The following is a 22,593-nucleotide window of genomic DNA, read 5'->3' as shown; positions in this document are numbered from 1 at the left end:
TATTATACATGTGACAATTTAAGTTTAGTGTGTCATACTCTTTTACCATGGAATTGATGAAGAGCAAATTAACTAAATGACTTCAATTTTTATGGAGTTTGTTCAAAGAAACTCTAAGTTTGGTCTAAAACTACTTACAACAACCCAATCCCTAATTGATCCCTGGGTCTCTGAATGAATGTATACCAACATGAAATAAGCCACAGAAAATATATAGCCCCTCTAAAAAGCAGTCTGCTAAATGCCCACCTCAGATGTAGCAATGGAGAACAATGAACAAGGTAGATCTTACCATACGCAGAACCGGAGACTATAAGAATTAGTTCGAACCTCACTCAGGTCAAGAAATTTGAATCAAGTATAAACCAAGCATATAGGAATAAGGGAGAAGTTTACAAGTATGGGGGCTTTCTGAGAAACGCAGTGCCTAGGATGTGTGTGTCAGATAAACCTCAAGGTTACTTAAGAGTTCTTAATAAAACAAAACAAAAAAATTGTTATAGCTATACCTTTTGAAAGACTTGACTGATTATAGAAATTTGTCACTGAATAAGAAATGTCCCTAAAGGGTCTGTTGACTGAAATATCAAGAGTTTGTAGGTATTCAGTCATGTGACCAGAAATAACAAGTAAGACCCAGCCTAGAGAGACAATGACAATTACATTATGACTTGTTCCTGAAAGTGAATTAAGATGTCATCAATTATAAGATTCCATTGACTGTAAGACATATCTCAATCAGAGATCTGAAAATGTTTCTTAAACTTCATGAAATATTTCAATGGTTTTAGATACAGAGTTACTACCCATAATCTAATTTAAGCAACTGGTTTCTCTCACAGTCTCAAAGGGAGGGGTTGGAGAAAGACCTGTAGTACTATCCTTATCGTTTGGCCCAATCTAACTCTGATAAATATTAATTTTCTGCCTTTCTGCTGTCTTCTCTCATTAACCACTTAGAGTAATGAATCCAGCTTTTCCATGTCTTTCCCTCTCAGCATTCAGTTGACCTAAATTTTATCTGCATTAATCTTTTTCTTACAGAACCTTGCTTAAGGCTGCAAAATACAGGCAATACTCTCCTACCGCTTGACTTAGTATTATTGCCTTGGTAAATACATAGTCTGATTCTCAAGTAAGAGTTTAACCAAATTTAAAAATGCTCTGAAGTTTATTGTCCACTGTGAAATATCTATTGATCATTGTAGCATTAGTTTTATAAAACTATTATTATTGGATAAAAGCTCCTCTACTAGAGAAACTCTAACTGCACCATTTTACCCCTGATTATAAACGCTTGACTCTTACTTTCTTTTTTTCAGTAAGTTCTTTGAAGTAATAACTTTATTTCTAATACCCTCCAAAGATGACCAATGACTTTGTTTTGTTTGTATTATTATGAACTCATGACTTCAACCATAACATGTTTCAATCCATTGCAATTATTATTTTTGATACTCAAATTGTCCCAACTCAGTGAGACCCTCTTCAAGTTGTTCCTGAGTCCATTTAACTCAACCTCAGTAGTCTTTGATAGCTCTCTTGCTTTCTGGTATAAGAAATCTTGTACATCTCTGTCAGCCATTTCTTCAAGGAGCTTTGTTTCCTTTTAGTAGAAAATGGAAGTTATAAGCCACACCCAGGCTTAGTAACAAAATGCATTTTTTAAAGTTTATTTATTTTTGAGAGAGAGGGGAAGGGAGGGGCAAAGACAGAATCCCAAGCAGGCTCTGCTCTGTCAGCACAGAGCCCAATGCAGGGCTTGACCTCATGAACCCATGAGATCATGTCCTGAGATGAAATCAGGTGCCCACCCCAACAAAATATGTTTTTAAAAACAAAATAAGTTGTAAGCCCATAATGATGCTTCCAATTCAAATTTAGATCTTCAGATGTTTCTAATAGACACTCAAGGTAAATAACCAATAAGCAAGGTCTAGACTGTCTCCAAACACGACAGTACTTTTGTCTTTTAGCATTAGGATCAACTGGGAAGCTTCTATAACCCTAATGCCCAAAAAGAAAGATCTCAAATCAATAACCTAACTTTACACCTTAAGGAACTTAAAAAAAAAAAAAAAAGAAAAGAAAAGAAAAGAAAAGAAAAGAAAGCTAAATTCAAAGACAGTTGGGAAAAGTAATAAAAGTTATAATAAAGATAAAATAGAATAGAGAGAAAAATCAATGAAACCAAAATTAGGTTCTTTAGAAAGATCAACAAAATGTTTCATTGACAAATGTTTAGGCAGACTAAAAAAAAGAGAGAGAGAGAGAGAGAGAGAGAGAGAGATGATGCAAATAACTAAGATCAGAAATAAAAGTGGGGACATTACCACCAGTCTTACAGAAATAAAAAAAAAAATTAGAATGGTATGAAGAATTACAAGCAAATAAACTAGGTAACCTAGATGAAATGAGGAAATTCCTGCAAAGTTATGAATTACCAAAACTAACAGAAAAATAAATAGAATATCTCAATAGACCTATAACAAGTAGAGACTGAATCAGCAATCACAAACTTCCCAACAAAGAAAAGTCCAGGGTCAAATTATTTTACTGGTGAATTCTACCAAATATTTAAAAAAATTAAAACAAACCCTTCATAGCTGCCCAGAAAAAAATAGAAGATAAGGAAACAATTCCTAACTCATTCTATTAGGCCAACATTACTCTAATTCCAGAGCCAAAAACACCACAGAAAAGAAAACTATAGGCCAATATTCCTCATTAATGTAGTCATAAACACTCAGCAAACTAGAAATAGAAGGGAATTTCCTCAATAAGATAAAAGGAATTTATGAAAAACCCACAGCTAACATGATGCTCAATAGTGAAAGACTGAAAACCTTCCCCCTCAGATCAGGAATAAGACAAGGATGCCCACTTTCACCACTGCTATTCAGCATTGTATTAGAAGTTCTAGTCAGATCAATCAGGTGAGAAAAAGAAACAAAAAACATGCAAACTAGAAAAGATGACATGATATAATAAATTTTAAAAAATCCTAAAGAATACACAACAAAAAACTATTAGATCTATAAATGAATTCAGCAAAGTTGCAGGATACAATATCAACACACAAAAATCCATTTTATTTCTATACACTAGCAATTAAGGGGGAATAAGAAGTGACTTAAAGGTAAAAAGTTTCCTTTTGGAGTGACAAAAACATTCTTGATACAGTGATAGTTCTGTAACATTGTGAATATACTAAATGTCACTAATAAAAACTTTATACTATGTGTACTTCACCACACTTAAAAAAAAAAAACAAAAAAAACCAACTCTGATGTCCAGGTGACACTGCAGACCAATTTCATCAGAATCTATGGAGGTTTCATTATTTTCTAAAGCACTCCAGGTACTTCTTATGTATAGCTTATATATAGTAATGAGAATTTAGTAAGAGATTAGTATAAATAGCTAGACTATCCCTTGGGTATATAACAGGCATAAAGTATTAACGCCAGGTACTTAAGTATAGAGTTTTGTGTAAGTTCATTTTTATGGGGATAGGGCTTCAGAGTCTACTGAAGAGCTTATTTTGCATAGCTGTCATTAAAATGTGCAATTATTTTAGTTTTATGAAGTTTTTCCCTATTGCTTTGTCTCTTAAATTGAGATCTGAGAGTTAAATTAGAATCTTCAAATTTTGAGATGTCATTTTGATAATCTGAGAAAAAAAATTATCAGTATAACAACAAAAGTTGTCTTTTACAGTGAAACTCCCCAGTTGAATTATATCTTAATTCTGTAAAAAAATAGAATATTATCTATGTTTCTAGTCTTCATAGACACCCCCATTCTCCCTTCCTTCCTCCTAAGCCGAGAGTCAGCATCACTCTTCTGAAAAGGACCAAACAGTAAATACTTTAGGTTTTTCATGACATACAATTTCTGTCACAACTACTCACCTTTGAAACTGTAGTGCAAGAGCAGCCATAGACAATATATTAACAAGGAGGCACGCCTGTGTTCCCAAAACTTTATTTTCAAGAGAGATGACAAGCCACATTTGGCCTACAGGCCACAGTTGGTTGAATGCCATCCTAAATGGTTATTCCATATCTTCTCTCTCCTCAAACCTCCAACAACTCCTTCCCAATCCTTATCTCAATTGATTATCTTATTTGCTGTTTCACTGAAAAAATAGAAAGCAAACAAAAGAAAAATTTCAAATTCTCCCATAAATACATCTTCCCATCTACCTTCATCTTTATTTCTTTTCGTTTCTATGGTTGAAGTGTCAGTGCTCCTGGCAAAGGCCAATCCCTCTACTTAAACACTAGATTCCATCCTTTCTCACCTATTTAAGATGTGTTCCTGCAATTATTTGCTTACTTTCTTTGATTGTCAGTTTTTCTCTTTCTCCTATGTCTTTTCTATCAGCCTACTATCTGCTATATCTTTACCTTAGAAACAGAAAGGAAAAAAAAGTGTCTCTTGACCTCACTTTCCCTCTAGCTATTATCATGTTTCTTCCTTTCTCTGTACACCAAAACTCCTAGAAGTCCTACTATCTTCAATTTCACTTCTCTATTCTCTCCTGAACCCACTCAAATCAGATTTTCATTCCCAGCACTCCCATCAAGACTACTCTTATCAACACCCCCAGTGATTTCCATATTGCTAAGTGCAACAGTCAATTCTTTGTCTTCTAGCTATTTAACCTATCAGTCACAGTTGACAAAAAGATCAGTTCTACCTCTTTCTTCATTTGGCTTTCATGGCATCATACCTTCCTGGTTTTGTTCGTAAACTAGCCAATCTTTTTCATTTCCTCTTCATCTTCCTGATCCCTAAATATTAAAGTACCTCAGAGACTCAGTCCTTGGACCTCTTCCATTTTCTATCTACACACACTCCACTGGTGACCTCAGCCATCCTCATTGCCCCTCCATATAACCTATATCCAAATGACTCCCAAATTTATATCTCTGCACTAAATTCCAACGGGATATTCAGCTGCCTACTCAACATCTCCATTTCAATGTCTTATAAAAAACTCATACCTAGTTCCACCCCCCTCCGCCCCACACCCCCGCAAAAAAAAAAAAAAAAAAAAAAAAAATCTGTTCTCTCACAGTCTTTCCTTCACAGAACATGGTGATCTCAATATTCAAAATTCTCAGTTCTAACCTCTGGAGTCATCTGTTCTCCCATAGTCTTACATACAACATTTCATCCATCAGAAAACACTATTTGTTTTACCTTCAAAATATACCCAGAACGCAAACATTTCTCACCACTCTTACTGCCCGAGTCTAAGCCACCATTATCTCTCAACTGCAGTATTTCAAGACACTCCTAGTAGGGCTTCAAGCTTCAAACCTTTTTTCCATACTGTGGGAGATGCAGGAGAGAAGCATCAAAGGAAAAGACTTCAAATGGGAAGGGCTGGAGAAGGTGCAAAGCCTTAGGACATGTTTACATAGCACTGCATCTGGCTTACAAGGAACACCTAGAGCCATTAACAGTGTCCAAGGCCAGATCCTCCTTCACACCTGACCCTTCCTAGTGTTATAGAAACCAATTAACTCAAAATTCAACCTTGAAAAGCTAAACCATTAGATTGATCAACACACTTGCTTAGCTGACTTTATGCATGTAGTCTTTAGCAATTATCCTAATAAAAAGAAGCTTCATTCTAGAGTCGGGCCAGCCTCATTCCGACTCGAGTATGAGGACCTTCACTTAACTGCACTTTGTTTGCAGACTCATCTTGTGCGACTCCGGCCATACTCCCTGCAACATCTCACCAGTCTCTATGTACAAGAATCAGAGTAATTCTATTAAGAAGTTAACCTAGAGAATTTCAGCTCCTGTCAAACTGGAATTAGGGTACTCTACTCTATCTCTCCCACTAACTACAGCTAAAAATTCTAAACAAAATACAAAATAAACTAACAGCTGCCTCTGCAAGGTAAACACAAGTGGTAGGGTAGGAAGATGAGGACTCCAAGGAAGACCTAGTAGCAAGTGACAAGAAATGAAGCAGCTCTCTCTTTCTCCTACCCCCATTTGGGAGTAATGTCCCCTATGAGATGGAGCTCTTTTAATTCTCCTGGATCCACCCCAGATGAGATCCAATAATAAAGGTACAGTTACTCAGCAGCAATGACAATGGTGGAGAGAGGGAGATGGCCATATGGCCCCACATATCCTTTGCCCTTACCACATAGCCTCATTACAAGGCCTTACTGTGGAAAAGTATGCAATAAGGTGGGAGGAAAAAGCCTGCGCTTTCTAATCAGAACACCAAGAAGGAAAATCAAGGAAGCCCAAAAATATAGAATACCACAGAAGCAAGAGTTGGAGAGAGGTAACTTTTAAATCATTAATACTGGGCTCACTTCTGAGCTATGCATGCATGAGACTACGCAGAATTAACATGGCCGAGGCTTGAAGGATTTTAATAGGATCCAGGATCTCTTAACATTACGTCTGAGATAAAATATGAAATTATTCAACACACAAAACCAAAACCAGAAAAATCTCAATAACTCTTAAAGGAAAGGCAATTAACAGGCACCAACACCAAGATGACCCAAATGTTGAAATTATTAGAAAAGACTTTAATTCAGTAACTATAACAATACTCCAAAAAGTAGGCAAAATGCTCTTAAAAGAAATGGAAAGATAGAAATTTTCATGGAAAAAATAGAGGCTGTAAAAAAGAATCAAATGTAAATTAATTCAGAATGGATCACAGACCTAAATATTAACTATAAAACATAAAATTCCTTGTATAAAATATAAGAGAAAATCATCATGAGTGTGGAATAGGTAAGAAGGTCTTAGGTCCAACAATAAAAGTATGATCCAGAAAAGAAAAAAAACTGATAAACTGCACTTCATGCAAATTTAAAACTTTAGTACCACGAGAGACACTATTAACAGAATGAAAAGACAAGCCGTAGTTCAGAAGAAAATATTCACAATTCACATATTTGACAAGGAAAGTGTATCCAAAATAAATAATCTCAAAACTCAACAGTAAGAAAACAACCACCCAATAAAGCAATGAGTAAAAGATAAAACCCCACATTACAATCTAAATTTCAAATAATGGATTACCTAGCCCTGGCTACCTTTCAATTGTTGCTAATTGCCTAACACCAAATAAAATTGCCTAACACCATTTCATCAGTCCTTTTCCCTCATGAGTTCTTAAGAAAACATACTATCTTATAACTCTCTCCTTATGTACCCCCCCCAACTTGAGACTACAAAGCAAAGTTAAATGTCTCCCCTTTTTTGGATGCCATTAGTTATTCCCCCTAGCTTCCCCAATAACACATATCTCAGTTCCACAAAATATTCCTTCAAAATAAAAATATAGATATCCCTCAATCCTACAGTACTTATTCTAGGAATCTCTCCTATAGCAATGCTGTCACAAATTCATGTTCTCTATAGCACTATTTGCCACTTTACAAAATGGAAATGACTAAATATCCACCTTTGGGAAAATGCCTTAATCAATGATGGCACGGTTACTCTGTGGAATACTATGCAGTCACTAAAAAGGAGATAAAATCTGTATGCAGTGAAAAACCTAGAGAGAGGGAAAAAAAAATTATGTAGTGCCTTGTACTGAAGAATAATGTGAAAGTATATGGATACCTAGAAAAATATCAAGAAGCATACACACCAAACTTTTAGCAGTGGAGAGATATCCGTGGGTGGGAGTGATCCTAATCATATTTCTGTACTGAATTATTTTACAGCAAATCTGTATTAACAATGAATTTTTAAAGTATTTTTTAACCTGCATAACTTTAACAAACATACTCATCAGGTTAAACCTAAACCTCCTCAGAGAAAACCATTTTCTCTCATATTAAAGTCTTACTTTAGCACACAATCTGTCATTAATTTGTAAAACAATTTTATTGTCCCTCCCGTGGAAGGTTAACAGGACAGGGGTCCCATCTGTTTTGCACCGTACCTCACAATAATTATTATTTGTCTCCAGAAAACTGATAAATTGTAACCTAGCAAGAGGTAACACATACAGGGCAGACCTGTTCCTGCTAAAATTAAGCTGTCAGGGGGCACCTGGGTGGCTCAGTCGGTCGAATGACTTTGGCTCAGGTCACGATCTCTGGGTTTGAGCCCCATGCCTCGCTCTGCGCTGACAGTGCAGAGCCTGGAACCTGCTTCAAATTCTGTCTCTCTCTCTCTCTCTGTCCCTCCCCCGCTTACAATCTCTCTCTCTCAAAAATAAAATAAGACATTTTTGAAAAAAGACATTTAAAAAAATAAATAAAATTAAGCTGTCAGTGGCTCTTCACTTAGTAGTGGTACAGTGCCGGCAAGGGGATTGATAAATGTGTACTTAATGAGTGAATAAAGGTAAGTGTACCCCTAATAGACCTGGACCACGAAGAGGATGTACACAGCGTTATAAAAAGGAATGGTGATAGAGGCCTACCCATGCTCCGAGTTCGGGGGCTCCTAACCTACAGGCAAGGTGGACTAATGGAAAAGCTAAAAGCAAAGCAACAGGCACAAAAAAAAAAAAAGAAAAAAAAAATAGCCAAACTGGGAGCAGCGGCGTCGGAACTTGGGCCGAAGTGGGAGGGAATGTCAGATCGGTGCGAGCAGCTCCACCGAACAGAAAAACGGATGCACCAGAATTCCGGAGCAGGAGCCAAGGTGTCCAAAGGAAAAGGCAAGGCCTTCGGAGTTGCGGAGATTTTGTAGAGACCTATGCTACGCTCGGCGGAAAAGGAGAAAATGACGGCTAATGAAAGGGACAAACATCTATGCAAATAGTAGAAAGCTACCTTTCCACCCAAGAACTAAGCTGAGCGGTGAAACCAGGTGGCACGAATATGTTGGCGTCATCTCGCAGCGCCCGAATCACTACCGAGAAAGGAAAGGCCTTGGTGAGTGGAAAGGGAGGCCGTCTGGAGGTCACGTGATACACAATAGGCCACCCTTCCCTTCTGGCGAACGAAGTTGTAGGTAGAATCAAATTAACAGGCCAGAGAGGAATTTATTTGTACTAAGAGTTCAAAGATTTCTAATACAAATTCATTGTCTCACCTTTCCTACCTGTGTTGTAATTTAAAGTTGCCCCCAAAAAAGATGGCGGCACAGGCGCTGGGTCCTACCATTGAGACTGAGGCCTAGAGAAGCCCGTGCACGCCTTTTGTGGGCTGAGACTCGTGCCCTAGCGCCCGGCCTCCGTCAAGGAAGTTCGGGGCTTGCGGGCGGTCGTGAGTTCCTGCGTCTGCGCGAAGATGGTGGAGGAGGAGAGTGTCCGCGTGGTTCGTTGCGGCGGCAGCGAGTTGAACTTTAGGAGAGCTGTGTTCTCTGCGGATTCTAAGTATGGGGCCACCGCGCACTGTCAGCCGGGCTGAGGGACGTGAGTCCCCGGGGAGGGGGAGGAAAGAACTGTCAGGCCAGTCCGGACTCGCCAACCGGCGGTTCTAGGCTCTGGGAAGGGGGCGCGTGCGGGAGTCCCCAGGCCACGCGTAAGGGAACCGTTGCCTCAGTGCTGTTTAGAGGAGTGAGAAACCACTTAGTCCCGTGGCACTGCAGGCTGAGGCTTCTTTACAGAACAGTTTACCTGCAGGTGGTTGAGGGACCGGGGGCGGGCCCACGTGCCTGGAATCAGCTCTGCCGTGGGGCGGCGAGAAAGTCTGGGCAAAGGTCTGTACATCACTGCCCTTGCAGTACTGCGAGGAGTGTTTTTTCGGAAAGAGTCGTGACTTTGAATTACTGAAAGATCAAAGATTTCCATTTTCTCCACACTCTTCTTTCCCCTAAAGATGTATTTTGGCAACCTTATTGCAACTATGCGTGATACTGATGTTGGAGTCTGTGCGGAATGATTACGTATGGAAGCCCTGGTCTCTATTCTCGGGAGTTCAGTATAGCTGGAAACCAAACTACTCCCTGGGTTCAAAACCCGGTTCTTACATTGTGTGACCTTTGCAAGTTCTTTATCTTTGTCTCAGTAGTCTCATCCTAAAACAGGAATAGTATTTTGTAATCCAATTCCTAGGGTTGTTGAGAGGGTTAAGTGCTTTAATACATATAAATCAGGTAAAACAAGCCTGGTACTTAATGGCTCAGTGTGTGTCAGCTGTCATTGCTCTATTGTCAGTATAATTTACAAATGACATCCTGTAGAAAGAGGTTTTCAAATCATTTAAGGACCGAGTGACCCTTAGTTAATTAACCCTTTCTGTCTTAGAAGAGTAACGGTAATATCTTATGAAAGTTTGTATCCCCCACAGTGTCTTGCTTATGGGTGTATGATAGTTGTTGAATGCATGCATGACTGAAGGAGTTTTCATAAATAGCAGTAGAGGCAAGAAAAAAAAAGAAGAATCCTTGGTCTTTACATGAAAGAGAGCTTTGTTGATATTCATCTTATAAATCAGGAAGAAACTGAGATTTCAAGGTGTCAAAGTTCTGCTTACAGCTAGGAATCCAGTTTCTTTTTCCAGTGTAGTGCTTCTACAACTTAGGATGAGATGCAGTGTGTTTCATTTACCAAGTCCTACAATTCGTTTTAAAGTATTTGTCAGCTACGTATTATTTATAACAAGCTGACATGACAAAAATTAAGATAATTTTAATATTGATCCTATTTTCAAGATTTTACAGTCTAGTGAGGAAAAAAATAATTAGTAACAGATGTTGCATACTATGGTTCCTTGGGAGTTACTAAAGAGAGAGTACTTCAGACTGGTGAGGATGGACAGGTTGCTGAGGAAATGACATTTAGGCTAGGCCTAAATAGGTGAATGGTATTTTGACTAGAGGATATGGATGCAAGGCGTTCCAGATAGTGGGCACAGTATAAGCAAGAAGAGTAGAAACCTAAATATATTGAACAGACTGTGGTACGGTTAGCTCATATGACTACTATATGAAGAGAGCTAGTGAGGTTGAAAAAGGAACGTGAAGCCCGTTCTTGGTTGTTTGGTCCAAAGAGACTATTTTTTTTATTCCCTAGATGGAGGGCAGTGGAAGGTAACATGATTGTGTTTCTTCAAGAATGTTAATCCGAAGACTATGCATAAAACTAATAAGTGGTGGAGAGTGGCAAGATCAGAGGTAGGTTGACTTAGCATACTTGAGGTACACAGATGGCATAGAGGAGGGAGTTATATAGTGAAAGTTTCCCTTCAGTAGTGGGACCTTGCAAGACTAACAGGAGTTTGTTCCACCACTGATATTGGGGGAAGGCATCCAGGCGAAGTGCGCAGCTTGAAGTTGCTGGGGTAGGGTGGGAGGGGTAGGTAGTGTGATGTGTGTAAAGTCAGTATAGTTTGTAGCATAAAGTATAGGGAAGTGGTGGGAGAAGAATCTGGAAGAGTGCAGACCATGGCTTAAAAGGCTAATGCAGGCATTCAGACAAGAAATTACTTTGGCCTAAACCAAGATAATATTGAAGATGAAGAGAATAGACAATTTTGGAGTGAATCAGCACTTAGGATTAATGAGATAGCGAGTCCACTTTGGGACTTGTTGAGTTTAAAGTACCTATGAAACGACCAGGTGGACCTAATAAGTAGGTAGAAAATCAGTACTGAAGTTTGGGGAATTTGGTGAAGATTTAGATGTGGAGTGTTTGGGTTTTGTTTGTGTCTATATAAAAAGTAGTAATTAAAATCAGCTGTCTAGCAAATGAACAGGGTCATAATGAACTCATCAAGGCTTTGGATGTTATCTAAAAGGTACTACAGGTGTTGGCTATACAAAATTTTGGCTATACAAAAATTTATACAAAAAGGAATAAGGTAATTTTGTATTTTGCTTCAAGGAGGTCATCAAGAAAGCTGAGATAGTAAATAAGACTAGAATCGTGGAGTTTTATCTGTTTCCTCTTGTTCATTGGGTCCTCTTGGAACTAAGACAAAAACTCTGTTCTGCCTACTTGAGGGGGTTGTTACAAGAGGCAAGTCGTGAGGTGGGTATACATGAGAATAGCTTGTATTCCTGTATCAGTTATTACTGACTCCCAGTCCAGCACTGTTTATATTACATCCTTTTAGCTCCCACAGTTACATGGTGCTAAGCATTAGGTTGCTAAGGTATAGAAAATTTAAAAAGTAGGTCATTCTTGTCTTTTACATTCCTAAATTCCCACAAAGCTAGTGTCCAACTCTAAATACTCTTTTGCAGACCATTCTGTATACTGCTGTAATAATTTTCCTTAAGTGTTACTATCATAACTCTCACCCTTATTCCTAGTCTTGCTCAGAACCCTATTAATCTTCTGTTGCCTTCCTTATCTACAGCTCTTTTCTCTGGCTTTCATGACTTTCCCTGATCTAGCTTGACTCTCCTTACCCAATTATTTCCTGACATAACCCATCATATACACTTTGCTTGTTAGGTCATTTCCTATCTCTTGTAGGTACTGTGTTAATTATTTCCCAGCTTATGTTTATGTTGGTATTCTCTTTCGTTCCCAGCTCTATGCATCCTTTGGAGCCTCATTTAAATTCTGGTTCCTGTTTGAAAGCATCCCTAACTTCTCCATTTCAGTAAAGTTGATTGAATCATGTGGCAGGCATTGTGGTCTATGCTTTACATGCATTTCTGTCTGCAGGGTTTTAGGTATTCTGATTTTATGAAAGCATTTGAGTGTGCTAACCATACTGTGTGTGCTAAGGGTGCATTTGCATGTGTTGTTTCCTTTAGTCCTCATAATAACCCTGTGAGAAACCATTACCTGCCTTTTACAGCAGAGAACAGTGATGTTTTAGAGAATTAAATTCTCCCAGCATTCAGCCCATATGTGGTAAAGCTGGCATTCAAACCCATTTGTTTGACTTCTTAAAACTGTGTCCTTTTTCTACCTACTATATTTCTATTATTATTTATAGTAAGTAAACACACCTTTCCTCCCCTCAAAGAGCTTACAGTCTAGTAGGGGAAGGCTTCAATATGCTGTGTGGTCAGTGCTCTTATAGAGCTAAGCCTACCTTTTGTATAAGCACATTAAGAGTGGTGCTGCTCTAGAATGAGAAAATGCAGGAAGGCTTCACGTGTGCTGAATCTGTCTTAAGGAAGTAGTCAGAAAGAAAGAGTATTCTGTGTAGACAGCGATGTATACAAAAGCAGGGAGAGAGTGTTTCTTTTGGGGGCTTGCTTTCAAATTTAAAGCCATTCCCTGTGGAGGAGCAAGGAGAGAGGAAATTCCTTTTCTCTGGGGAAGCATATCAGAATCAGGGAGTTTTCCCGGCACATAGTACCCTTCACCCACCACCATCTCAGGGAATGCCTAGCCAACCTTTTGGTATAATGGGGTGTGTCTGTGGGGAGTGGGAGGGTAGTGGAGTTGTAAACCACTTGACTAGAGGACAGTTTTAAAATGACAAAGTAGCTCCACTTAGATCAGGTCAAATCACCAAAGGCCTTAGGAGTTTAGATCATATCCCAAAGGCAGTGGGAAAACATTGACAAACTGTAATTTAATTTTATCTTCAGAGAAGTAATGTCAAATTTGCAAAGTTAATCTGGTGTGAGTGGGAAAGAGGAATTGAAGGGCCACACCTGGAGACTGTAAGAAGCCCTTAGGTCCAGGCTGGAGATGTTAAGACTCTGAATTAAGGTACTCATGGGAATGAAGAGGAGGATCCAGCCAGAAGGGTAACCATATGTCTCAGATGTTTTGTTGCTTGAACTTGCTTAATCTTTTAGACAGTGAAACAAGGCATTTCATGATTGCCTCCTGGCACTTAGAATAATGCATCCTGATTTCAGAGAGGTGAACATGTGAAAAAGCAGGTGTCTTAGAATTGATAAAATAGGGTAGTAGTGATCCTGGTCAGCATTAGAAGATTTACTCTTTTGTTATCTTATAATTTTTTTTATTGGTTCATTTTATCCAGATAGTTTACAAAATCTCTGAGAATTGAGTGGGTTCTGTTCAACAAACTGGATTGGACATTGGGAATCAAAGATAAATTTAAGGCATTTGCCTGATGGGAGCTTATGGCCTAATAAGGAAGGGGGATATATTTGTAAACAAGTAATGGCAACACAGTGTGAAAAGTAGTAGGATCAAGTCATGTACAGGTTGCTTTGGGAACACAGAGAAGAGATCTGGCCTGGGGATTCTGTGGTTTGTACCTTCTGTACTGCATGGAAAAGCACCCTATTAGACATGTATAATGTTCTACGTAATAGGCACAGAACATTTTTTATTTTGTAGAGACTAGAAGGTTTGTACTACTATACTATGAGCTCTGTTCTGTGGTTATATCCGTAATGAAAATTGCCAAATATTGCCCCCACTTAACTCCTTTTAGTAATTTAGTAGTAGCCTCTCCTATTTTGAAGAAAGCCACAAATCCAGAAAGACAAAAACAAAACCAACATTTCGACAACAAGTGAAAAAACTGTCACAAAGTCTTTGTACTTTGCTATAAAAGAGGCCTTGCCAACTAGAGAGAGATTTGACTTAGCGTTTGTAAGGTGGTGTCCCCAGTGAACAATGGAGAGCAGGGGGGACATGGGAAGATGCTGTTAGAGTAATGGTACGTGGTAAGTGAGAACATAGCACAGAATTTTTAGTATGTAGTTCTTGAAACTGTTGGTTTTATTTTATTTTATTTTTTTTTGAAACTGTTGGTTTTAAAAGAAACCTCTGTTGCAAGTGAAAAAGATTTTTCATGAACTATAAAACAAAGATTATGCTGTATACAGAATACATGAAATTTATTTTTTTCTTATTTCCAGGTATATCTTCTGTGTCTCTGGTGACTTTGTTAAAGTTCATAGCACAGCTACAGAAGAATGTGTACACATATTGCAAGGGCACAGAAATCTGGTGACTGGAATCCAGCTCAACCCCAACAATCATCTACAGGTGTCAAATGATTTATAATTAAATGTAATATTGGCTTTGTTGTTACCAGAAAATTATGATTTGATTTTAGCTGGGAAACTTACCAAGTTACAATTAGAAAAATACATGCATCCCTTGCTTTTCAAAAGTTCGTATTGTGCCACTTCGTTTTTTTAAAAAAAAAAAAACAAACCAAAAAAGGATGAAAATCAAAAATAGCATTCCATGTTTATTTTGCAGCAGGGTGATGTAGAGGCAGCACGCACCCCTGGCAGTGAGAGTGGCCCCACCAGGCTCCTTCCCCAGGAACTGCTCAGCATCAAACTACCATAGCTTTAAGCTATGATCATCTGTGCTTTATCTCAATATATGTTGTACATCCATTAGCAAGATGAATCCCAAAGTATCAGAAAAGCCTAAGAGAGGTTATTCTTTGGATGTGGGAATGCTCAAAATTGTTTGTATAAATTAATGGTAATTGCTTCTTTGTTTTACACCATTTCCACCTTTCTATGAAAGGTTTCATAGAATTACTCTACTTTCAGGTAGCAACAGAAACCTATATGTTGATTTTTTTGATTCAGGGTACTTTTTAACATTTTTAGTTATTAAAATAGGGTCACAGCCTAGATCTACATTGCCCATGCTGTATTCTGTAAAACCATTTATTCCAGAGAATGCTAATAGATGTTGCTTGAAAGAAAACATTCTTGGCTGTGTGAGTTACTGAAATTGAAGGTTAGGCACAGTTAGATGAATTTCTTGGTTGTAGATCTTCTCAAATACTTTTATATGCATTACAAATATCCAAAAAGGGTGCATACTGTTTGGTGTTTCTCAAGCTTAAATGTCCTTAACCCCTTTGGTTTCTGGAACCCATTTTTCAAAATGCTGGCCAAGAGGTATTGATGTTTTAGATCTTTTCCTTTACATATGAGGCTCTTTAGTGTTGGTGCAGATGTTATCTTAAGGCCAGTGCTGGACAAGAAGGATTAGTCAGTGGATGGACCAGTTAATTTCAGGGCAAACTTGGGAATCTAATTTAGTCCAGACCTTCCCACTCACCCCACAAAGCAGCTCAGAATTCAGAAATAATGTCATTTTAATTCTGTTCTTAAATTTCAGCAACCACTAAAGACATCTCAAAAATGGTTGACTCGTGCTCTAGTTTGTTTTGTTTTTTTAATTATTTATTTGAGAGAGAGAGAGAGAAAGAGCATGAATGGGGAAGGGGCAGTGAGAGGGAGAGGGAGAGAGAGAATCCCAAGCAGGGTCCACACTGTCAGTGCAGAGCTCGATGCAGGGCTCAATCTCTCAAATGATGAGATCATGACCTGAGCTGAAATCAAGAGTTGGATGCTTAACTGACTGAGCTACCCAGGCACCCCTCTCTTGCTCTAGTTTTTTATCAAGTTCCATTTTTCTAGATTACTTACTGCCAACATGGAAGTTATTGCTTGATACAAGAATGGGTTTATTTGTATCGCCATTCACTGTGTTGTTATCACAAAGAAGTCGGGCCTAACGTAACAGGGATCTTTTCTTTCCAAAATTAAATGAGCTACTACATGAAAGTCAAAATTAAGTAGCTTTTCTGCAGAGTGCAAGCACAGTTTACTTTCCTTGCTGTCCTCTGAGGGTTTAACAGAACAGTTCATTGTTATGTGTAGCACTTGGATGTTTTTCTTAGCAGCAGTATCCTTTCATTAAAACTGGAATTTGTGAAATCGGTATGACTACGTTTTGTAGCCAAAAACCATGTATCATTGCATAAAAGATCTATTCACGTGACTGAAAGTTAATAAAGTTAGAGAATGCTTTTATTGAAAGGTTTGGTTGAGGTGATGAGGAGTGCAGATTCTCTGCACTTCAGAGTCATAGGATTTGTGTGTTAACCATTGTGTTTTGACAGTGATTGTATGGTTGGTTGTTATGTTTTACTAATCCTTTTTCATGATCCTTTCTTTATATGTAGTAATTGTGATGTATATTTTCTACATGACATAATTCTTTTACTTGAATAGATGATACCATTTTCTGTCCTCTGATTCCATGTCCTCATTGGCAGAAATCTTAAAATTGCCGCTTTCAGAAAACTTAAAATTCTTTATAAATGTTCTAAGTGATGTATTTTCACCGTAATGGCAACAAGTAATCCAGTGTAGCCTTAGTAAAATTAAGTCCTCTGGGACAAAGCTAAAAATACATGCTGTTAAGGCCTTCTGGTGCTACCAAAGTGTGGTGCACAAACCAGTGCCACAAAAGGTTGGTTACCATTCTGCAATGAGATAAGTGTGGGAATTGAATGACCCAGAACTGTAGAGCACTGTGACATTGCCACAGCATTCGAGTGCATGATAACTTAATTGTAGTTTACAAAAGTATTGGTCTTTAGTGTGTTGGATTTTTTTTTTTTTTTTTTTTTTTTTTTTTTTTTAAGAGGACATTCTCATCATTTGAGAAGCAGTCCTTTAATGTATGTAAGATGAAAGTGGTTTTGCTAATAAGAGAGGACTGGGCTCTAGACAAGCTCTTAAGTATTTTCATAGCTCAAGAACTTACCATCTTCTTGAAGATAGAGGATTGACTTTTTCCCCCTCATTTTAATTAAAACTTGAAATTACTTCACAGAGCTCTGATTAGATTTTCTATTTTAAAAAATAATAGGAGTAAGTGACTCTACCTCTTTAAAGCTAAGGATTTAATGAACAGAAAATGCCATCTGTTTTGCTTAATTATTTGTTTAATATCTTAATGAAGTTGTATTTTGTAATAAATTCTGTACTATTTTTACCCTTTTAGTTGTATTCTTGTTCCTTTGATGGCACAGTTAAACTGTGGGACTATGTAGATGGCATTTTAATAAAGGTACGTGGATTGATCTTCCATTTTTATCTTTTGAAAAGGAATGGCAACATAATGTAATGACAGACACATTGTTTTTTTTTAGAAGGCCTAATAGCCTTTTAAACAAGTTGTAAAAGTCACACCATAAAAGAAATTGGACTGTTTGAAAATTTTAAACTTTCAATGAAAAGATGAGTAATAAAATTGGAAGAAAATATTTACAAGAGATATTATCCCTAAAATACAGAAAATTCCCAAAATCAATAAGGAAAAACTAATAACTCAGTGGGAAAAAAATTGGCATAGGGTAAGAATATGTAACTCCCAGGAAAAAAAATAACAAATAGCCAGTAAATGTGAAGAGGTGTATAATCTCATAAATAAAAAACGACACAGCATTTTTCCCTATCAGTTCCAAATTGGAGACTGCAAAAAAAAAAAAAAAAAAAAAAAACACACTAGTAATAGGTAAAGTGCAGAGAAACAGATACTTTTTTTTTTAATTTTTTTTTTTTTCCAACGTTTTTCATTTATTTTTGGGACAGAGAGAGACAGAGCATGAACGGGGGAGGGGCAGAGAGAGAGGGAGACACAGAATCGGAAACAGGCTCCAGGCTCCGAGCCATCAGCCCAGAGCCTGACGCGGGGCTCGAACTCACGGACCGCGAGATTGTGACCTGGCTGAAGTCGGATGCTTAACCGACTGCACCACCCAGGCGCCCCGGAAACAGATACTTTTGTACATAATCAGAGTACAACTGATAATGAAAAAATAACTTTATTCCAGCATCTCACTTGTTAGGAATTTCTTGTTGAAATAACAACATGTATGTGTAGTTATTACAGCATTGTTTACAGAAGAAAGAAATTGAATATGATCTTGAGGTCAGTTAAAATTTTATATTCATTCATTAGAATACCATAGTACCATTTAAAAGACACATGTGGATCTATATGTATTAATTGAAAATGTATTCAACAAATACATATTGAGTATATTCTGTACACCACATACTCTTCTGACGTTGGGATACAGCAGTGAGCAAAATGGGTTAAAAAAAAAAAAAAAAAATCCCTGCCCTTTATGGAACGTAAGTTTGGGGGGTGGGGAGGACAGGTGATAAATAATATGGTGCTTTTTATCTTTCAGACTTTCGTAGTAGGGCTTAAACTTCATGCCCTCTTTACTCTACCCAGTGCTGAGGATTCTGTCTTTGTTATAATAAATAAAGAAAAACCAGGTATAGTATAATTAACTTATTTTGTTTTGTATAGCATGGGTTTACTGTTTCCATAGTTTCTCAAAAGTTAACATCTTGGTTTTAGTCTGAAGTTAACAGTTTTTGGAGCTGGCATTTCAGTTCCTTCTGTTGTTATTGGATTTATTTTGGGGAAGCCTCATACCAGTTGTGAAATACATAGTGAGGGAATGATTACTTAATATATAGTTGTAATAATAGACTGCAGAGCTCAGAGTTCAAAGCTGTGTTGCAGAGGTGGACTAGAGTTTATCTTTCTACTGAACTTAATCTGTCATTCTTAAGTATCACTATAATTTTACCCATTATTGAACACCCCTTTGACCCTGAATCTGTTCAGAAATGGTATAGAAAACAGTTTGATATTAAGAGGTAATAGTGTGATTAAATTATTAATTACATTTTTATTATTGGAACATATTTCATTGAAATTGCCATGTTTCAGAGCATTTTATGAATTTCTGGAATATCTTTAGTGGTCACAAATAATTACCCTATAGCAGAGAATTTGATACATCAGAACATTGACATGAGGGATATATCCAAAGAATTTTTGTAGTATCAGAATTCAAGAAGGTTGCTGCACCTCTGGTGTTCTCTCTAAAGTATAGCTGTATACAGAATTCAAAGATGAAAGCAGCTTTAAGGTAATTACTGAGCAGTCTGCTACACAGCCTCATGGCTCATTAGCTAAGTGAATCCTTTCCACGGTGTATTTTTGTTGTTTTTGGGGGGGTTTTTTGAGGGGAGGATTGGTTTCGTGTGTTGTTTTGGCTGGGAGAAATTGGCAGATTGTTTTCTATCATGGACTTTTATTAAAACTGAAAGTTAAATCTGTTTTTAAGCTAAAAATCATTTAGTGAATGAAGTCTGTTAATGATTAATATTTATCTGTCAGAAATGTGAAAGAATAAAAGCAGTAAGTTTAGTTATGTTAGCCCATAAACAACCTCTAAAGTATTCCAAAAAATGTTCTGGAAATGGCAACATTTCTTAAAATAATTAAGTCTCCTAGTTGACTATTTTAGATAAAACTCTTCAGTATTTAAGCTCTGTTTTATAGAAGAGTGTGTGGATTCTTAAGGTGTATTCACATCCTTACTAAAAATGTAGGTTCCTAATCTCCCTAACTGACCATTGATGCACTAGTTGTGAGATTTAGTCTAGGAATCTACATTTTTATATTTCCCCGGGTGTTTATACTCATCACTCACAGTTGGTAACCACTCTGTATACTAACACTGTGATTCTCAATTGCAAGAGTAGTTGCTAATAGTTGTAGCAAAACTTGCTATCTGTATCAGTGAAATCAGCAGTTCTTAACACTGGCTGTACATTAGAATCACTGCAAAGAATTTAAAATTTTAAGATTCTCTGTGGTGGGGCCTGTTTACTTGAAAATTCCCTAGTTTAAGTCCAATGTGCAAACCAGGGTAGAATACTGATCTAAAGTGAAGACCTTGGCATTTGCCTTTTGGAGTAAACCAAATGCTATAATCTAATTGGAATTCTGTTTATAGTGGGATTAATGTTACTCTCCAGTACTTGGCCCATATCATGAGCACTCAGAATATGAAAATCTAGTTAGCTGTTAGATAAAATTGTGAACCGGGCTTGAACTAGCATTTCATAGAATAGATTTAAATTCATATTCTTCATTTGTTTCATCTTTGTTCCACAATGCAAAACCAGTCTCTGTTAGGAAATTGTATAAATCATATTGAAGTGTGCTTCTGGTTTAAAAATAAATTATTTACACGTCATCTTTTATAGTATCATTTTTTGACTATATGTAATTTATTCATTTAGTGTCTAACTGAAAACCTACTATGTGCCACATTCTATTCTGTTGGAGAGAATAAAACGGACCATCTCAACAGTCTGCTAGTCTGATCTAGCAGACAAATCAGTCATAAGATATAAGAAGGTGAAAGATGTTTTAGAGGAAAATATAGCAGGGGAGGGGAATAGGCAACATTGGAGAAATACCTAGTTAAATAAGTGGTCAGGGAAGGTTCTGAGAAGAATAAGCCGCATGGTCATATTGGGGAAGCATATTCTATAGCATTTCTGACATGTTTGAGGACTAGGAGGGAGGTTGGATTGGAGTAATCCAAAGAAGAGTAGATAATATACAGCCTTGTATGCCATTGAAAGGACTTTGGTTTTTATTCTGAGTAGATAAAAAGCCATTGAAGAGTTTTGAGCAGAAAAGTGAAATGTTAATTGTAGTAGATTCACTGGCTTATTGAGAATAGACTAAAGAGGGACAAGGATAGAAGTACAGGGTACAGTTAAGAGGTACCTCTTACCAGTTAGATGATAAGAAATGATTGAGTTCTGGGTATCTTTGGAAGAGACAGCCAACAAGATTTACTAATGGTTTGAATATGGAATATGAGAGAGAATTCAAAGATAACTCAAGGATTTAGTCTAAGCAACTTGGTAAATGGCGGTGCCACTTCCTGCAGTGGGCAGAGGGGAAGACTAAAAAAAAAAAAAAATCAAATGTACAGGGTTTGGGGATGTGAAGTTTGTGATGACTGAGAAGGCTAGAAGAATCAAGAGTTCAAAGCAAATACTAAACAGGCTGGAAAATGGGAAAATGGTAAATCAATGTGTTACAGAATTTCATATTCATTATAATGTCTGAGAGGATAAGGAAATAGCATACATAGTAAAATATAGCTATATTCACTTGTGAGTTTTTTTAAAATGGGATATAAAGAGAACAGCATGTCAATATTCTAGAAGAGATTTATCCTATAAATATGTGGCAAGCACATCTCATTTCTGAAAGCTCTCGGCTGGTTTGTTGCCTTTGGCTGCTCAGTTCAGTGATATACTATATCCATTGTAAAGGTCAGCCTAATACTTTGGAAGACAGAATGCACCAGTAAGCTAAATTGTTTTGTATTTCTATTTAGAGAGAGCATGTATGTATACGAGTTGTGAAATTAGACTGCCATTCAGAACTTGTATATTCAAATGAACAGTCCAGGGTGAAGGTACATTTTGTTCAAGATGGCCTAGAATTATTATCTTGGCATCAAATGTATCTAGAATACTAATTAACAGTTTCCTGTGAATAAGTGCACATGTTCATTTTCTCTAGAGAAGCTTTATATTAATATAGCTTCCTTTGGCTAGATGTATTTCAGCTGGTTTCAGTGAAACTGCCAAAATCATCAAGCCAAGAGATAGAAGCGAAGGAGCTCTCCTTTGTTTTGGATTATATAAACCAGTCACCCAAGTGCATTGCCTTTGGAAATGAGGTAAAATTTTAGTTTCCTATTTTGTACATAAAATCTCTTTTCAGCAATGTTTGCTCTGAGCATTTTATATGCCAGTGATTGAATGTTGCCTTGAGTTATAGTATTTTTGTTAGCGAAGAAGTTTGTTCCGTTGCTTTAGCATTTATTTTTGGTATAGAGTTTTTAGGATACTTAATTTTGTGTATACCTATTGCTCTTGTAAATCCTCTAATTGTTCAAAAAATACCAATATTTTGGCATTTGTATTCTTTCTTAGCCTGCCTCATGTAAAAGCTACTCAAATCCTTTCATTTTGGACTGTGTCTTTAGAAAATTATGTCTTCCTGTCCATAATCAGTGTGCCCATTATAGAAAATTTGCAAGTTAAAAATAAAGTGGAGAAATTAAG

At 37.2% G+C, this 22,593-nt stretch overlaps 1 protein-coding gene and 1 long non-coding RNA gene across 5 annotated transcripts in view; one reads left to right on the top strand and one right to left on the bottom strand.

The window, feature by feature from the left end:
- The window catches only part of LOC125911479 (uncharacterized), a 97,382-nt gene extending 88,478 nt beyond the window's left edge, over positions 1–8,904 (bottom strand). For 2 of the 3 annotated variants that reach the window (XR_007454331.1, XR_007454333.1), the window contains exons 1-2: positions 8,793–8,904; positions 3,915–4,141 (exon numbers count right to left, since the gene is read on the bottom strand). This is a non-coding gene — a long non-coding RNA (uncharacterized LOC125911479). Of the gene's footprint in view, positions 1–931; positions 1,607–3,914; positions 4,142–8,792 lie in introns of those variants that run through there. The other variant, XR_007454332.1, reaches the window with a different exon arrangement.
- A 217-nt stretch (positions 8,905–9,121) lies between these two features.
- Positions 9,122–22,593, top strand: part of WDR75 (WD repeat domain 75) — a 31,388-nt gene continuing 17,916 nt past the window's right edge. Inside the window, exons 1-5 of one of the 2 annotated variants that reach the window (XM_049615351.1) lie at positions 9,122–9,337; positions 14,716–14,845; positions 17,627–17,692; positions 18,822–18,912; positions 22,081–22,205. In XM_049615351.1, coding sequence (XP_049471308.1) covers positions 9,252–9,337; positions 14,716–14,845; positions 17,627–17,692; positions 18,822–18,912; positions 22,081–22,205 — 498 coding nt within the window. In that variant the 5' untranslated portion in view covers positions 9,122–9,251. Of the gene's footprint in view, positions 9,338–9,371; positions 11,080–14,715; positions 14,846–17,626; positions 17,693–18,821; positions 18,913–22,080; positions 22,206–22,593 lie in introns of those variants that run through there. The other variant, XM_049615352.1, reaches the window with a different exon arrangement.

This window comes from Panthera uncia (genome assembly GCF_023721935.1).
Source record: "Panthera uncia isolate 11264 chromosome C1 unlocalized genomic scaffold, Puncia_PCG_1.0 HiC_scaffold_3, whole genome shotgun sequence".
NCBI lineage: Eukaryota > Metazoa > Chordata > Mammalia > Carnivora > Felidae > Panthera > Panthera uncia.
The sequence above is the reverse complement of the archived record's forward strand: the minus strand, read 5'-3'. Positions and strand labels throughout refer to the sequence as shown.